At 46.0% G+C, this 18821-nt stretch overlaps 1 protein-coding gene across 1 annotated transcript in view; it reads right to left on the reverse strand.

Annotated features, from left to right (window-relative positions):
* Positions 1-18821, reverse strand: part of ITGA9 (integrin subunit alpha 9) — a 330870-nt gene that overhangs the window by 46191 nt on the left and 265858 nt on the right. The window contains exons 21-23 of the mRNA XM_019647245.1: positions 16894-16983; positions 14719-14827; positions 9668-9775 (exon numbers count right to left, since the gene is read on the reverse strand). Coding sequence (XP_019502790.1) covers positions 9668-9775; positions 14719-14827; positions 16894-16983 — 307 coding nt within the window. The remainder of the gene's footprint in view (positions 1-9667; positions 9776-14718; positions 14828-16893; positions 16984-18821) is intronic.

Genomic DNA, 18821 nt, shown 5'->3' on the forward strand with positions numbered 1-18821 from the left:
TGTGACATTTGATCTGCCCCAGTGGAATCTGGAGAAGGGAAGTGGAGACTGAGTTTGTGGTGAATGAAAATCTCAGCCAGTTGCGCTCCCAACTGCGGTTTCGCGGGAATCACTTCAATCGGGAAAAATGACGTTTTTCTGGGAGGTTCAGGGTGGTCCTCTTTCAAAGGGAGACTGAAGGTGGCTTGGTGCTGCACGGATCTGATTCTGACCAGCTAATCCTGCTGTAGGCGCTCCCTCAGCTAAAACTGAGCAATGCAGTCCCTGGCTAGGGCTATCAAAGAGAAGCATTTTTCTGTGTTTTGGGTATATACGTATGCCAGAGCCACAAATACCCAACACTTGTGCAGCCCTTACTGTGTGTGTGCCAGGCTCTGAGTGCTTTATACCAATTAACTCATCCAGTTCTCACTCCTACAAGGTGAGTGGTATTGCTATCCCCGTTTCATAGATGGAGAAAACAAGAGACAAGGGGAGGCCATATGACTGCCTGAGGTCCCCCAGCTGGTAGGTGGCAGAGCTGGGTTGGAATGCAGGCCGTTTGGCTCCAGAGATCTGCTCATAACCCTCTCCCTGCTTCTCAGGTATAGAGGCTAAGGATGGGGCTGGAGCTGGAAGCATGGAGCTGTGAGGACGGAGGGAAAACATCCTTTCCTGTTTTGACCTTGGTCAAAGGAAGGAACCACTAGCCTGGAAGCCTAGAGATCCCAGAGTCCGCCATCCTGACCCAGGTCTGCGACTGTTGGGAACAAAACGACTCCTGCCCAGACAATGGGGACAAAAGTGCCTGCTGGCCGGGAAGCCAGGCCTCCTCATGTAGGCTCAGGCTGGAAGGGGACCAGAACATCCTGAAATGTTGTTTCTGGAAGGCAGCTCCAAGATCATGCAGTCCTATGGCCTTGGCTGGCTGACAGGTAAGGAACGACAGGCCTCGAGTTCCGTGACTCGTCCAAGGTCATGATTGGTTGTTGGTAGTGACGCCCAGTGAAGGAATCCTGTGGCATGGACGGCCTTGATGAACACTCAACTGTCCTGGGCCTCAGCCCTAGCTCTGCCTCCTAACAGCTGTGCCAAATCGGGTCTCCAGGGCCTCAGTTTCCTCATGTGTAAAATGAGAATGGTGGCCTATGTGGTCATTAAGGTCGGCCTCAGCTGCTAATTCCACACTCCGAGGACTATCTGTGCATTTTAACTAGAGCATGGGGTCACCTATCTCACATTACGTACATAAGCAATTGCTGAACCCCCCAGCCCCCAACTTGGTTTGAACCACCCTCTTTGTTCAAAATCAAGGGGAAGTCATGTTTTCTTCTTGCACGGCAGACAATATAAGCACCATCAGCACTCATGTCCAATAGCTTCATTTCCTTGGCTGGCCAGGGACTCCGTGGCCACTGCCCCCTGGTCATCTCTGCCCACTCACTTCTCATTTATTTTCCAGACTATCTGAGTCCAAGTGCTTCCCATGACATGGCTGCTTTTCCGTGACCTCTGGGAGCTGGAAGAGGTCCACATCTACTGGAATGTGAATGAAAGGACTTGACCAAACACACGCAAAAGGATAAGAGGATGCGAAATACAGCGTCAAGGCTGAGTTCTGTGAAGGCAGCTACTGCAGGTTTTCTGTTGGCATTTGGCCTCCCTGCCCCCTTCCCTCCTCCCGACCCCAAAGAAACATTGCAAGTTGAAACCAAGAGATAATGGTGACTTGGGAAAACTGTTGGGAGCCCAAGGAGAATGTGAACATCACTCGGTGGCGGAGTCCAAGCCCCATCGCTGAGTTCAAATATAAATGGGAATAACACTAGCTAACATTAGGTATTATTCTGAGAGCTATGGTACACATTGAATCCTAATAACACTCATGTGCAGAGGGCATTTTTGAGTGAAGTGGGGGAGTCAATGAGATAGACTAGCATGATAGAGACATGTACCAGGGATGTGCCAGGCAAACTGGGACATCTGGTCTCCTTAATTTTTACCCCCATTTAGAGATGAGAAAACTGAGGCCCAGAGAGGTTAAGCAACCTGTCATGTACCTACAAGCTTTGATTCTGGAAGGAGCGTCATCTCCCAAATCCCCACCAGGATTCTCACTGTCCTGTTCCACCTCACACCTGGGTTGGACAGCCTCTGGTCCACACACACCTGGACCATCATCTTATGGTTTATCCTTTCACAGCCCTCAAAGCAGGGCTCCTATTGTCATTATAAATTTTGTCTACAAATTTCTCCCTCTGCCAATAAGTCAGCCCCTGTCTTGATCTGCATTCCTCACTGGGAGGTGGCAGTTCAGGTGGATCGTGGAGGACAAAGAGAGCTTCCAGAGAGTAGAGAGAAAAGGGGGGAAGTAGTTCCAGGAAGAGAGAGCAGCATATGCAAAAGCATGGAGGGACAAACAGTAGACTTGTGTCTAGAGAGCCTAGTTCAACATGGCTCAAGCACTGGATGAATGTTGGGGAGTAGTGGCCAGACATGAGGCAGGATATGTGGACCTGGGCACAGAGGAGAACCTTGTAGGTAAACTGTAGAGGGTGGGCAGTTACCCAGAAGGAGAATTAACATGTCTCAGATTAAGGAAACACTTTTCACCTGAGGCATGTGGTCTTACTGGTGTATTTTTCACAGGCTAAGGCATAAATGTCCCCTTTCTACCAGCATCAGCCCCTTTCCTTTACCGTACTCCAGCTGGTTGGGTTCTGGGGTTGGGAAAGGTCACCAAAGTGTCTCTGACTTGATGTACAAAGTGCACTGCCTTGAACACAGTACACAGGCAATAAAAGAGAAATGGCAGATTAAATTAGCAGAAGAACAAACCCAATGACAACAGTGCTTTCCATGAGCCAGGCTTGGAGTCTTTACCAATGTGGGTCTTGGGCAAAGTTTGATCTAAAAACTGTTGAATTGACTTGGATTAAAAGGGGCATAGGTTCATTTTTGAATAACATGTGTTTTATGTTAACTGACATTTATCTGTTAATCATTGACTTTATGTTCTCTGTTACATCCTTAGGCCACTTTTCCATATCATGTTACACCAATCACAGCTGATGGCAACTGAGTAAACATGACCCATCTCCTGACTTACCACCTGCTCCTCTGAATTCACATGCCCCTTGACTTTAAAATCCAGAAAATGTTTTGAATGCCTACTTTCTTAATTTAATTACTTATTGCCTACTCTTGGAATCAAGGTATCAAAAGACAATCAGGGCCGGCCCAGTGGCTCAGTTGGTTAAGAGCTCGCTCAAGAGTTCGAGCTCTGAGCAACAGGGTTCCCGGTTTGATTCACAGCCCGAGCTGAGCTGCTACTGAGCTGCCAAAAGGTGGCAAGATGGCTCAGCTAAAAAAAAAAAAAAAAGACAATCAGTTCCCTTTCTGCCACTGGAGTCTGAACATTTACCAAAATGGCTTTGGTGATATTAATTGTAGGACTCCAAGGTTTGAAATAAAAATAATATTCATAAAAGGATCAAGAAATGATACCACCTGGTTAATTAGGCCAACCTAAGATGTTTACTACTAGAAAGATAATTAAGAAATACATAGTTTGCATTCTGCAAAATGTAAACTGTGATAAGCAATCTTACAGAGTCCTTTATATTGTGCCTTTTGTTAAATCACATTGCTATGATTTATTATTGTGTTTCTTTGTATTGACCAAAGAACAGTAAAAGATGACAATATTTTAATCATAAATCCTAAGATAAATATTTTCATGTATCACCATTCATTTCAAGGCTTTGTAATAATGCAGACTCAGAATGACCTAGTACCGGGTGGACACATTCATTTACTCTGAATTTTCAATTGCAGTGACACTATTTAATATAAAGGCAGAGAAACACTGACAACAATCTTGGGTAGTTCCTCATAATGGCTAAACCTAGCTTTATGTTACTAATGAATTCGAAAGTTTGAAAACACACTTTGTGTGTGTGTGCATCATATCCTTTAAAGGAAGGGGATCCCAATGGCAGCCTAATCCTTCTGAAGTTATGGATTCTTCTGCTTTGTGAAAGGGGTACTCTTGTTTATCAGTTCCGTTAAGTTCTGATTTTCTGATAAACTTACCTCTGTGTGTAGCTAGAGACTCAAATGTGTTCATACAAATAGACAAAAAGGAAAAACATTTTGCTTTCCAAAGAAGAAAAACACTCTGATGATCATAACACGAGGTACATTAATATGAGGCTCTAGATTTAGACAGTGTCTCTGACCCTTGATCCTCACACGAAGAGCCATGTTCTGTTTTTCAACTGAGAAGGGTAAATGAGAACACATAACAGCCACCCATAAATAACAGCTGCTGCCAAACCTGCAGCATTGGGAATGGAGCTTAAGAATGACCTAGTGTTATTTAATTTCCAGAAAAGGAAAGATAGTAACTTTAAAAAGCTGGAAAGGATCACAACTTTAACTCTAGATGTCTTCTCTCTTTCTAGTTGCAAGATGATCTTCTACATAAAACCCTTGCTTTCCCCAACCCCCATTCCCACCCCTGAAGTCCATCACCACTGTGAAAAGTTGTACTAGCTCTGAAAGGTCAGGGTGCTACAGAGACCAAAACTGAAACAGAAAATAAAGGGGGCAAAGTCTCAACATCAACATTCCAAACAGAGAACAGGAAGAACACAACCCATTGCACAACTCTGACCTCTGTAGGAGTCTGCCATGATTCCATTAAAGTCTCACATCTTATGATAAAAGCCAATGTTTTCTTTTTCTCCCACCAGCTCTCGGGTTTGCCTAAAACAATGTAGTTCCCTCCCCACTCCCCCGCACCCTCTTCCTCTGGATGTGACAGGCCAACAGGCTGCAGAGTCAAGAGTGCAGGCCACCTCCGGGCTGCCCGATCAAAGAAAATTCATTCACATTGACTCAGAGAAAGACAAGTCTCCCAGACGAGGCCCATTTCACAATCGTGGGGATGGCCTTTCACTGGAATTAAAGGGACGCAGATGGGATGCAGTTTCAGAGAAGCAGTGACACAAAAGAATTTCCAGATGCGGTCAGATTCTCTTAGCAAAAAAGTGAGACGTGAATATGTTATCTGAGCACTTGACATGCATGCCAAAAATTTCACTTCCACAGATAATGAAACATTTTGGAAGCAGAATGGTCTGCGGATTTGGATAATAAATGAGTCAGTAGCCCTCCTATGGGACATAACACAGCCCTTGCACTTGTACTGGTTTATTTAAGTTCTGGTTCTGGCTGTTGGACCCATCTTACGGTAAAAGATAAAGTAGCGCACCTACTGGGTTATCTCTGCACTTAGTAGATGTAACACTTCATTATTACCCTTTTATCAAAAGGTAAATAATCATTTTTCTGGATGCCACGTTTCGCATCTAACCTCTTACACTCCTTTGCTGAAGAGTATAAACATCAGAGCAGTGAGAAGAGAAACCTAGATGCCATTCATTAAGCCTAAAGTTTGAAGACTTCATGGGAGGCCTGAAACATGCTTTAGGTCATAAGTTTAGATTATTAAGGGGAAGTGAGTGAAGTTGGCTACCTGACAGCGAGGGAGATAATTACTGCTCAGCATCTAACAATGTTGAGAAAGCGCCTTTTGGTCTTTGGAAGAAAGTCAGTGTGTCTGTCAGAAAGGAGTTTTCCTGTTTTTGTGCTTCCGAAGCATACACAATTAGTCCTCAGCAGGTTAAATGAGAACCATGTGTTTCTCGGCAATGACCGATGAGCTCTGTTTATCCTCAGTGAGATTTCCTGTTATCGACTTTGGTAACAACCCATCACCCCTGCAATGACAGGGCTCTGTGTCATGTTGCTTTTAAGGAATGAAAGAAGGAATGAAGGAAAGTAAACTGCGTAACCACTCACCGTTAAGGCCAGAGAACACCAGGCACCTAAGCCTGGGCATTCCAACTGGCCCACACGCCGCAAGGGAGCATTAATGCTTCCAGATGTCACAGCGGCATGAGCACAAGACCCTGGGCTCCTTGATAAGGCTGGCGCCCTCAGTCAGCAGGGAGATGGCCCTGCTGGCTTGATTCATTGGCTCTATCCACATGGGTTAAAGGGCAGCCTCTGGACCACACTGTGCACGGACAGCCCAGGTCGAAGCTTAGCCCCACCTTCCAGAGGGTGTGTGTTGAGTGTAAGCTGTCCTTCTAGCCAAAAGTAAAATTGAACCGACAGCCCAGGAACATCATAACTCTCGCTCCAGAGTTCAATCAGCCATCGCTTCACTTTTTAAGTGTTTGGCTTCTGTTGAGAAAAAAAAAAAAAGAAAGCCAGCCTAATCCTGGCCCGTTTCAGGAACTTGACTCTTCAGCTCACATTCAGACATGTGCAGAGAGAAGGACAAAAAGTGGTTTGAGGCCATTGCTGAGATCATTGGACTTGACGTGTGTGTGTGTGTGTGTGTGTGTGTGTGTGTGTGTGTAATGTGTGGCATTTAAGTTTGCTTTTAGAAGCCTTTATTTCTGATAAGTAATTCAGCCCCTTATTTCAGCTTTACCTTTTTACTTGTTCCCACATTACAATTAAGGCCACCTCTGCTGTGGGTTAAGGGAAGTTGTCAAGACATGTTTACTTGGGGATTTGAATTCAACGCCGATTTCCTGAGTTCCTAGGACACAGGAGGTGCACATTTGATGTGTTGCAGGGTATACAGGTGTCTAAGGACACAAACCTATGCCTAAGGCAGAAAGCAATGTTTGTGATGGTTTACTACTAGAGTGGGAGTAGCTAATTCTTTCATTTAATTGAGCATATACTGTGGCACAGGCACCAAACACTGGGAATACACAGGAAACAAGGCAGCCATGCCTTTTACTGTCACACTATTTTTAATCTTGTGGAAGAAGAGAGACAATGAAAAATAGTAATTTAAATGGTGGCAGGTGATACAGAGAAAATAACACACAGGGAAATGGGACTGAAAGTTCAAGGGGATATGCAACTTTAGCTAATGTGGTCAGAGAAGACCTCTCTGAACAGGTGGAGCTTAGGCTCAGATGCATTATAAGGAGCCAGCCAGGCAAAGGTTTCGGGGAAGTGTTCTCAGCAGAGGCAGGTGCAAAGGCCCTGAGGTAGGACTATCTGAGAAGGTATCTGTGAAGGCTTGATGGAAGAGACGACGTGTGAATTGGGTTTTGACTGGGCTTTGTATAGCCAGGGGAAGGGTGAAGCCATTAGCAAGGTCAGAAGGCCCAGGGAAGTGAAGGGTGGGTAGTTCAGCAGCCTTCCTGGTCCAGAGTGGCTGGAAGACAAGGTCAGGGATGAGGTTGGAGACAGGATACTGGCCTGAGAAGGTGGGTGGGAGGTCATGCAGGGTTTTAGACCTCATTGTTTTGGCCATTAAGGTCTCCCTGTTGATGTTTTTACAGAGAGCCTCAGGGTGCTTCTGATAGATACATAGAGAAACTATTAAGAGTGGGAATCAGCAAGTTCTCAAATGGTTAACGGGGTCCTCCCTGCCTGAGGAATAACCTTTTGCGAAGAGGAGAGGCTGGATAAAGAGGTATATATATATCTGATGCTCAGTTTTGAATTTTTACATATTTGGACAATGTGGAGAGAGCCAAGAGAATGGCCTAAAATGGGAAAAAGAGAATTAAAGGAACTGTGATATTGTGGGGAACAGAAGGGGGAAGAATGACTAAGTAACAGCTCAACTTCTCCACAGAGGGAGCTAGGCAACTGTTTTCCACTTTAAGCCCAGAAAAGGCCGGGGAAATTAGAGCATGAAAAATTGAGGATAATCATAAAAAATGGAATTCAAGGGATACTGGAATGGCTCAACTAAGAGAACTTGCTGGAAACACGGTTCTGTTGTACTGGGGAGATGTCTTGACTGTATTCTGTTCAAAGGCAGAGGGTTAGATCACATAGTCCGGAAATCCACCCCAGGGCTGGACATCCATCTTCCACTCGAGAGGGGTTTCCTTTCCCCCATTCTCTCTCTTATCCCCTTAATGTAAGCTGTATTATTAACAGTTCACTTCACATGACATCATTTAAGCTACAGGATATCAAGGAAAAGAATGCATATCACCCAAGGACGTTGCATCCTCGGGAGGGTGCCCAAGCCTTGAATTCTTCTTGTTTATCAGGGGCCTTCCAGCCAGGGTGATTGCTGATTTGGGATAGGGTGGGTCTTTGAATTTCTACAGAAAAAAACTGAGGGTGAAGGAGGAGAAAAAAACATGTATTCACCTGGGGAGATAGTAATGGACAATGAAAAAAAAAAACATGAGTGGTTCAGCTTTGCCGTGGGTTATTGCTGGGTTGCTTTCAAGGGCCAGGGTGGCTGATATACAAGTGAAGTCCAGCAAGCTTGCTGCAGGGGAGGTTTCTTGTTGCAAGTACCCGCTGTGTATAAGTAAGTCATAAAACCCAGGGCGTTTCTCATGCAAAATGTGCCTTCGCCATCAGCCAGCTTTAAAAATCAGTGTTACCATCAACTGCTGTGACCAGCGAAGTACAATAAGTGATTCATGTTGAGGCAAAAAGCTCCCCCAGAGTGAGTGCTGATGAGCACACACACACACCGAGGCTCCTGGATGTCCAACCTGGACACCATGCGGAGGCAGCGTGGGGGGTGGCATTTCCAAGGAGAGAAATGTCCAAGTGGCGCTAAAATCAAGCAGAGAGAATTCTCATGAAACACTGACTTGGCAAGGCCTTCATGCACGAAGAAGATCACATTACAAACCCCTGAGACAGCTCTGGTCTCCCACCCTGAAAGATGGTCTCAGCGAGACCTGCCTGACCCACTATTTAAAACTACAGGCTTGAGTACTAGTTTTAGTAGTAGTAGTAGCAAGTAGTCCCCTTGCTTCCTTTATCTTTTTCTCCATAGCATTTACCATCATGTAACATACTATATGTTTTACTTATTTATTACTTGTCTCTCCCCACCGGAATATACACGAAGGCTGGAAATTTATTATGTTTTTGTCTGTTTTGTTCCCCACAGTGAGCCAGTACTTGGCCTATGGTTGGGTGCAAAGTATAGGTTGAATTCAGCACAGACTGAATATAAAGCCATGAGTCTGGGTGAGACCTCTGAGGCTGAGTGAAGAAAAGAAGGAGACCCTGGGCCCTGTACAAGTTGGGGAGATGAGAAAAACCAGCAAGAAAGCAGAAACCAAGGGAATGTGATGTCCGGGAAGCCAAGGAGACTGCTTCAAGGAGGTGGGTGGGAATAATCGTATGCTAGTTATCAAGCTTTCCTTGAGACAAAACCATCTACCGTTGACTTAGGGTCAAGTAGAATTGCATATTCTGCATATAAACCTGAGTTTCAACCTGCACTTATGCATTATGAGCCAATCCTTCATCCTCTAGGCATCAGTGGCCCTTGGAGAATCTTTATGTTATGCTGAGGCTCTTTCCTTCAGAGAAATGCATTCAGATATACCCAAGACTGCAGACAGAGGCTCGGGGGTCCCAGAGCCAGTCAGGTCTATTTCAGAGTCAGGTTCATAGCTAACCCTCGCCTCTCCACAAAAGGTCTTCTTATGGCATTAACTAAACTGTCTCAATGTAGAAACATAAGTGTAGCAGGTTCCTGGCTTCTCTAGGTGTGTTTCCAAAGGGTAGAATGAGTTAACTCTCTGCACCCTCAGGGTGGAATACAAAATATAAATGAGCTGGCGTGTCTGAAAGCAATGGTGAAACAAAGGGAACTCACCACCATCTCCTGGATGTGAAACATCTCTGCACCTCCAGAGGACAGCCGATTGGGGAAAGAGATGATGACAGATGACCCAGGAAGGGTGCTTGGTCCGGTGTTATAGACCTGTGGGTATGAGACACGCACAGCAAGGTTTAATAGAAATACAGATCTTCATTTTATGTCATGCAGTATATCCTCTAAAGTTCTTTGAAGTGATACACAGACACTCTAGGGTTTGGGATCTAGAAGGTCATGAAGTGAAACAGTGAACGACAGGGGATTGTAATGAAATAGAAATCCTTCAAATATGCATTAAAACCCCCAAACTTTCAAATTACCTTATTCCCTTTTAGTATTTTGTCTTCTTCCTGCTGAAAATTATATTTCTTTTTACACATCTAGAATTCCTATGGGAATTCAGAGATAATCTAGTCCAGTGGCTCTCTTAACTTCAGCATATGTCAGAATAACCAGATGGGCTTGTTAAAACATAGATTGAAGGGGTGAAGTTATGCCCGGAGTTTCTGAAGTTGTGGGTCTGGTGGAGTGTGGAAGAGGGCTGAAGGTTTTGCATTTCTAATAAGTTCCCAGGAGATGCTAGCCCAGGAACCATACTCTGAGAACCACTGATCTGATCCAACCCCTTTCCTTTTACAGCTTGAGGTAACTGAGACCCTCAAAGACAAAGTGGGTTGTCCCCAAGCCAAATGATCAAACTTACAGAAAGGGCTGTTCTTACTACACTATCCAGCCAATTTGGTTTCTCCATAACTTATAGCTAATCACTAATCACATCTTGTTTGATCTGTGTACCTCGTTTCTGTTCTGGCATTTGATCCTGTAAAACTTTAGTCCTCTCGTCCCCCCAGAATCCTCCCTATATTCCATCTCCAGCAGCCCATCTTCTCTTGAGAAATGAGAGAAAAGATGGCGGCCACAAAGACTGATAAGAGAAAGGAGATGGAGCAAATGCTGATCATGAAACTCAAGGAAAAGATGGAATATGATGAAGGAGGAAAAAGATGGATAGCCATGTAGATACAGAAAGTAGATTAGTGGTTGCCTAGGAGGAATGGGGAGTGTGGTAGGCAGAAGAATGCCCCCCACCAAAGACGTCCACAACCCAATTCGTGGAACCTGTGAATATGCTATTTTATATGGCAAAGGGGGATCGACATTGCTCATCAGCTGACCTTAAAATAAAGGGATTATCTTGGATTATCCAGGTGGGTGCAATGTGATCACAAGGGTCCTTACATAGGGAAGAGGGAGATAGTCACAATCAGGGAGATACATTATGACAAAGGCTCAACTGGCCATTGCTGGCTTTCAAGATGAAGGGGGCCATGAGCCAAAGACTGTGGACAGTCTCTAGAAGTTGGAAAAGGTAAGAAAACAGATTCTCCCTTAGAGCCTCCAGAAAGGAACGCAGCCCTGCTGACACCTTAATTTTAGCCCAGTGAGACCCATTTTGGACTTCCGTCCTTCAGAACTGTAGGATAATAAATTTGTGTTGTTTTAAGGCACCAAGTTTGTGGTAACTTATTACAGCAGCAGTAAAAAACTAACATAGGGTGTGACAGCCAGTGGGTAGAGTTTCTTTTTGGGGGTGATGAAAATGTTCTAAAATTAGATTCTGATGAGAATTGCACAATTCTGTAGACATATTAAAATCATTGAATTGCACACTTTAAACTGGTGAACTTTAAATGATATCTCAATAAAGATGTTATTTTTTAAAAAAAGAAAGAAAACAGATGGTGGGAGCAAGAGAAAAGAAGAAATGAAATGCTGCTCGATGCCCTGGGGACTAGAGAGAGAATTCCGGGATCAAGGCATCTCTGGAGTTGAGGTCAGAAGGGCAGAGCCAGGAGACAGGCTGGAAATTTAAGCTGGTCCTCACACATGACAGAACGTATAAGGATCTAGCTAGCTTCAGCCAGCTCTTCCCTGAAAAACCATGTCTTCATTTTTTTGCAATAGTTGGTTCTGCTTCAAAGAACAGACAAAAAAATGATTGCGCGGATGAGAGGTTATTGCCAACTCTTGACTGAAAAAAAGAACAAAACGCACCAAAAACAACAACCCTAAGACACAGGAAGAGGAAGGACTATCCAACCACAATTGACATAACTAATTTGAAGTGAAACATGAGATCACAGAATTGACAAGAAACCTACTGACATGTCTGGGAAATCACAATTAAAACATGAGTGGGGGGAAAGAAAGAAGAACATGATTTTGATTTGAATTATTTACCATCAAAGCCAGACAGATGGGAGAATTTGTATTACCACATTTATTTATTTTTAACAAATGTCGTAACATTTAATTCTCTGCAAATGTTCTTGTGCCACATCTGCATTATTTTTCATCATTTTTTCAGGTGAGAGAAATGATGTTAAAGAAAAAAAGCCTAGCATTAGTCAACAAATTATTTTGTCTCGGTTTAGAAAAACTCTGACGAAATGTAGAAACCAGGCTCAAGACTAGTATTTCCACCTTTCTTCCATCTGCATTATAGTGGAGTCTTTAAACAATTACGTAACTTGTTGAGTAATAGCTTTTAAAAGACACAAAAGGTCTCTTTATATAAAAAGTCATGTGCTCTTGTTCAGGAGTGATGTTGCCGGAATAAGGAAATATAGAAGCGTTTTAGCCATATTCCTGACCCCATATTCCTGACCCTATACTCCCCCACAATCTCCACCTTTTGGTCATTATCACCACTGACCTGGTCAGTGGCCTTCCAGCAGGATGGTCATAATAATGACAATTACACCGGAAAATGAGTCATCAGGGAAAATCTCAAAGAAACTGTCAGCTCTGCTAACACAAGAGGATCTCCTTCTAATCAATGACACACGCCATCCATCTTTCAGACCCAGCCAGCTCTCTTAATCCTGATGGAATGTTATGTTCTTCCTCAGGCAACTGATAATCAAGAGGTTTATCTAAGGGGCATGTCGATCAGTCATTCAGGGCCCCTGATTCTCTTGTCTGTATGCTATGTCAGGCCAGATGTGAAGAAAGCTCTTTGTTTGAATACCAAACTTTAAGCTCCCTGTACAAATGCCTTCAGAGAAACATGACTTAACCACATACCCTCAGATTTCTTTATTTCTTTTTTTAGAGGGTGATAAGAACACTTTTGCATCTTTTGCGTAGCTGCTATTCCTTTTTGCCTCCTCCTTTCAACATGTGTACCCTCTACATGGTGTGCGTCATGTGTGCCCTTCTAGAGAATTTCCTTGACTGTATCTTTTATTGTATGACACCTCAAAAAGGAATTAAAGTGATTTAAGTGAAATGAAATAGCTCCATCTGGTCTTTATCTGTTTTCCATCCAATTACAAAAAGCAATGAAGAAAAATAAACGAATTCTGAGAAGCAATTCAGAAACACAGAGGTCCTGTTCACAGCAATCACTCCAAGGTCTCAAGAGCAGCTCTAACCCCATCTTTCCCTGTATTCATGTAAATCAAGCGTGGGGTATGACAGCTGGGCTTAGCTGGCCGGGAGGCGCATCCTCTCTGAGCTGGGGACATGTGCTATCTATCACGGTCTCCAAGGTCTGTTGCCTGGGAGAACATTTTGGAGAGGGGAAGACCATTGTTTGTGAGACCCCACAAATGTTTTACTGCCTCATTCTTTAGACCCTCACCCCGTCATTATCTGTCATCCCCTCGGTCCACCGAGGAGTGGCCACAGGAACAGAAAAGTAATAATTATTTGGCCACAGCTGTCAATGTCAGACTGGGAAACCCTCTTCTCCTTGGGGGAAGATGGGGTGGAGGCAGGGGACAGCTCTGCAACATGTGGGATGTAGCTTATGCTGCACTGCGGGTGAGACGGGCCTATTCCTTATTCGTTGCTTCCTCCTCAGCGCCTGGCAGGGTGCTGGTCCACACAGTCAACGCCAGACCAGTCCTGGCCCTGGCCTCACCTCCACCTCTCCCAGCTCTGGGCCCTGCGGCATGTCCTCTCCTGCTTGGGCCTACATTTCCCTGTGTTTGTCATCCTGTGTTTGAGGAGAATGGACTTGCTGATGCTGAGGACCTCTAGCTTTACAGTCAAAGAGTCTGACACTGACCAGTGCTGGCCTGAGAATTTGTACTTTAGAGCAGGGTCAGCACACTATGGCCTGCAGGCTACATCTGGCCTTGCCACTTGTTTTCACATATAGCCTGCAAGCTAAGAATGCTTTTATATTTTTAAATGGGTAGGGGGAAAAAAATCAAAGGAAGAGTAAAATTTTGTGATATGTGAAAACGACACGAAATTCACATTTCAGCATCCATCACTACTGTTTTATATCTGCCTTGCCTATGGCTACTTTTGTACAATAGCAGCATAGTTGAATAGTTGCTGCAGAGACTGTGTGGCTGGCTAAGCCTAGAATACTTACCCTCTGGCCCTTTTCAGAAAAAGTTTCTGAAAAAGAAGGAACAGCGCCTTTCACGATACCCAGAGTCCATACCGAGTGGCCCTGCTGGAAATGATGCTGGGGTGACTGGGGAGAGTCAGCCCCTGCTCTGTGAGGGAGCAGCAGTTTTCCTCCCATATGCTCACACTGCTTTGCTCTTGGAACACTGCACTTCTGAAAGGCTGACCCTCTGTGGGGGAGTGGGCTCTTGGCTGAGTCAGCATGGAGAACCCCAGGAGGAAGGGGACATGGCAAATCCTTGAGGCTGCCCTGTGCATAATGCGAAGATTGATGGAGAACTGAAAGGGGTCCTTTAGGGCCATTTGGGCTGGGATGCTGGCCTGGACCTCAGCATTCAGGAACCTTGTTGGGGAGAGCTGGTTTCATCATGCAGCTCTCCTTCCAGGTGTTGAAAAGCAGAGGGGTCTACACAGCAGCGTACCAGTGAGGAAAGGGATTCATTCTGTGTGTGGTTAAAGAAAGCACGCGCACACACACATATACCACACTCCAGTCATCCAGGCTGGGAAGAGTTTCTCCTGGAAACAGCCTGGCCCTTCGGTTGCCTTTCAGTAGAAGACACATCCCATGGGCCCTCCATTGGCCCCCAATGACCGAGACAGTCTCCAAAGGTGGGTACCTGAAAGGTGACGTTGAGGGGCTGGAAATGACACTCCAGGTCTTCCAGCTGAATGAAGTTGGATGCGTCCACAGACTCGCCGTACACGAAGGAGGTTGGAGACATGATTCTGAAAGAGGAAACCATGAACCCGTCATCCCAACCCAAGGTCAAGCAATCCATGGTCACTGCTATCCCGAGAACCCAAATATCTGTCTCCATGGAACCTGGCTCCCTCTAGTACCTTCCACCAAATAGTTCTCTTCTGGAATTACTTCTCTCTCCAGTAAATGGACACAGTCAGACTTATGCTTTCTAAACAGACATTTCCAGTAATGTCTCCTCATCTTAGGTCAAATCAGTAAGCTACATATAGGAATATGTACTGGATTACATTTCTAAAATGAAGAGGAAGACTATATGGTAGTCTTGATGTCAGTCTTTTTTTAACTGAGTTATAAAATTATACATGTTCTGTTTTGCCATTTAAAAAATGTAGATTGAAGAAGATCATGGCAACCTTTTAGGAAATAAATATAAATGAATTATGTATTTAGCATCCTAAACCCCACTCTGTGACAAATTCATCTTAAAAATTTAAATTTGTCAGACTACCAAAGCTAAGAGAAATTGAGTATTAAAAATGCAGTCCACTCGATGATAGCACTTTTCTTCAGATTTCAAACAGTGGCTATGTAAGATGTGACTAAGAATTTAAGCTCAGTTTGCAGCAAGCTTTCAATGTTGCCTGGATCAACAAACCCCAAGATAAGACAAAGCCCAGATTCACTCAAATTCCCAGACAAATAATGGAGTCTAGATGAGATTCTAGACGCTGCACACTTGCCCGAATAGTAATCATGTAAGATTTTTGGTACCGAGTCTGAATGGACAGCAATTCATCTATTTTCAACTTCAGTGTATTCCTTTAGAAATGTAGTGAGTCCCGGTGCTATCAAATGGCAAGAACTGGTTCCTTTACACTCGCCCTGACGTTCCTGGAAAGATCAGTTGACTCATTTGTTTAACCGCTGGCTTCATCAGGGGCTGTTAACACCTCACAATGAGGCCTCCTAGGGCCTGACAACAGGATCAGGTGAGTGACTGCTTTTTCCCTTTGGTCCCCAAGGACAGGGCTTGTTTCAGGGCATCGTCTCACTGTGCCTCTGATGAGACAAGTAAATAAACTATATGGTTAAAAATAGATCCACGAACAGAAGCAAACCTATGCTAAGTTGCAAATATATTCCACCAAAGCCTCACTTCTGAAGAATGTGATGAAAAATGCCAAAAGCACAGGACGGCCCATTCCTGGGCACCCAGGAGAGCATGAGCTGCCGCAATGGCCCCTTCTGTGATATATTAACATTTCTGCTTCTGGCCAAGACAGCGGCCCAGAGCACTGGAAAACTGAAAAATGAGAAACTTTGGACCTCCAGAAAGTTCAGCCTGCACCTGGGGCAAGGGTTCAGTGAGACCTCATTTGATCTAAACTAATTGTACCAATCTTTTTTCCACTATCAAAGAGGTATGTACTCTGTGTTCTGAAGCCGGAAACAGGAACTAAGTTCTCAGTTTTCTGGGCTTGGGCTTTGGCTGAAAACTGACTCCGATTGTTTTGGGTCCCGCAGCCCTGCTTTGCAACAATGCCAGCAGCACCGAGTGGTCTGGACATCACCTGGGCGTGTGGTGTGCCCATCCTGATGGTTCCCTGCCCATTCCAGACCACCGCAGACATCAGGCACAGCTGCTGCTGGCTCGGCAGAGGGGTTCAGAGAGACACATGAAGCCAGCACTGACTGCGAAGCTAATTAGAAAGGCGAGCCTTCCTTGGAGCCAGCTAGGATACTGGGACATCTGGCTGTAACCTCTGGCCCAGCAGCCTTTGGCTGAGATTTTAATCCCAGGAATCACGCTGCCTGCTTCCATATGGCACTCTGGAGGAGTAGGCGCTGGGAATACATGCAGATAAAGATGTACGGAAGGTTCAAAGAAATTATGGTGCTTAAGCTTGTCATCGGACTCCTTGTGTGGGTGGCTGGGACAGGAGGCGACCAGGGAGGGGGGCCCGCGTCACTGTGGCTAAAGCTTCATGCTGCATTTCAGAGCTGGCGAGAAGTGGATGTGGCAGGGCCGCTGACTCCTGGCGACATATGCGAATACCAAGCTCTGGCAACGCAGGGCTGGCCTACTCACCCAGTGATGGACGTATCCACTTCGTGCTTCAGCGCCACCAGCAGTGTGAGGGTATTGTCATGCAGCGATTCAGCGCGCTCCACGTTGCCGCTGCAGGGGAAGAGGGGGACGAGGCTGGTCAGCACCCGCTCTTGGCAGCAGGCTGCTGTGCTGAGATTGAGAGCTCTAGCTCTATACGCTCCAAGGGCTGACTCTGCCTCTTATCTCTCCTCAGTTCTGTTTTCGGTCCCTGTGCAGAGTCGCAGTGGGCTCTCTGCTGTCTCAGCTGTGTTCCCCTCATAAAGTTATGAGTGTGAGTAGTGTATTGGGGAGCTGACCCCAGGAAATAGCAGTCAGGGGTGAGGAAGGGAGATGGGGAAGGGGAGGAAGACAATAAAGGCATGTCACTCAGGCGGTGAGTGATGTAAGCAATTGGGCTTGGTCTGGCTGGGGAACTCCGGGACGCAGCGAGGAGCGGACACCTGTCTTACCAACTGAGCGCACGGGAGCTGGGCCTTCATCCACTCACTCCTGAGACCTGCTGCTGCTGCTGCTGGGGGAGGTGGGGAGGGGGCAGTCATTCCCTGGCACCAGCCCTACACACAGGTGAGTGGGCTCTGGCCAGAGAAAGCCTCGGGCAGAGTGGCAGGTGCTGGGAGCTGTGCAGTGGTGACTGGGAAAGGTGAGCGCTGAGGGGTGATGGATGGGCATCGACAGCGTGTGCTTCTTCCGTAAGTGCTTGTTCCATAAATAACGGCCCAGCAAGGTGGGGGCACTGCAGCCAGGAAGGGGTTTGCTGGACTTCCGTAGCTGTTTTCCACTGAAGTGTCACCCATCTTCCATGGACAGTTAAGCTCAAGAGAGAGGCCCTGGCCAACTCTGTCACCATAAGTACTATGGGAGTTCCTGCTATAGGCTTCTGCTTACAGGCTGTCCCCATACAGGCATCCCCTTTGGGGTGATAAAGCACAGGAAGGGGGTTCTTGTGGGGTCATTCTGAAAGGGGAGCTGAATCTGTTGAGCGGCTGCTATGTGCCAGGCACATTTCACAGCATGATCTCCTTGGGTCCTCAGAGTGACCCCAGAGAAAGGGATTACCCACTTCTGACAGGCAAGGAGCAGCTCAGACAGATTAGGTGACTTGGCCCAAGGACCCACAGCGAATCAGGTTAGGCTGACTCTGAAAACAGGGTTTTTCCATTGTGACGCCTCCTCCTGATACCAGATTTAGGCGGTTACCATTTTATTACATGTCAAATATGAATTGTGATGATTATTCCAGGGACGGAACTGCCTTGAGAAAAGGCATGGCTGGTGGGTGCATGTTGCTGAACCCAGCATTTACAGTTGGTTCTACCACGGGGCATGAATGTACCATCCCAGTCGAAAGCCAAGGTCACCCTCCGGGAGTGGAACGTAAGAACCGCCCCCCCGCCAGACCCACTGAGGTTTGGGCACAGCTCTTCTGGGCCACTTCCCACCACACCATTCCCTGAACATGTGCAGAGTTCCTGCCCGCCCCCTGCCCTTCCTCTCTCAGCCAGCAAGTGCTGAATGCAACAATACCTAAATAGCACTCACGTCCCCTCTCCTCTCTCCTATTGTTCTGAAACAATGGGGCTCTGTGACTCCGACCTCTGACTCCTCATCTGTCTTCCGCATATGGGGTGACATCCATCACTCAGAGGGCAGCCACAGTTTGCAGGAGCAGCGGAATCAGGTGCCCACCTGGTCTAACTTCCTTGTCCTCTCTCTCCCAGGGGACAATAAAAATCAGAGAATCACAGGCTAGAGGCAACTCCCCTATGGCTGCGATGGCAACGCAGAGGGGTTCAGGGGGTGGGGGCTGCACCCTTCCCCCACTCAGCATCCTGCCAGCTTTGCATAATCTGTTCCTGATGGAAGTGCCACCTCTTGCCCTGCCATTTGTCCAGCCACCTGTGGCCGCT

The sequence above is a fragment of the Hipposideros armiger genome, unplaced genomic scaffold, assembly GCF_001890085.2.
Source record: "Hipposideros armiger isolate ML-2016 unplaced genomic scaffold, ASM189008v1 scaffold_109, whole genome shotgun sequence".
Classification (NCBI taxonomy): Eukaryota; Metazoa; Chordata; class Mammalia; order Chiroptera; family Hipposideridae; genus Hipposideros; species Hipposideros armiger.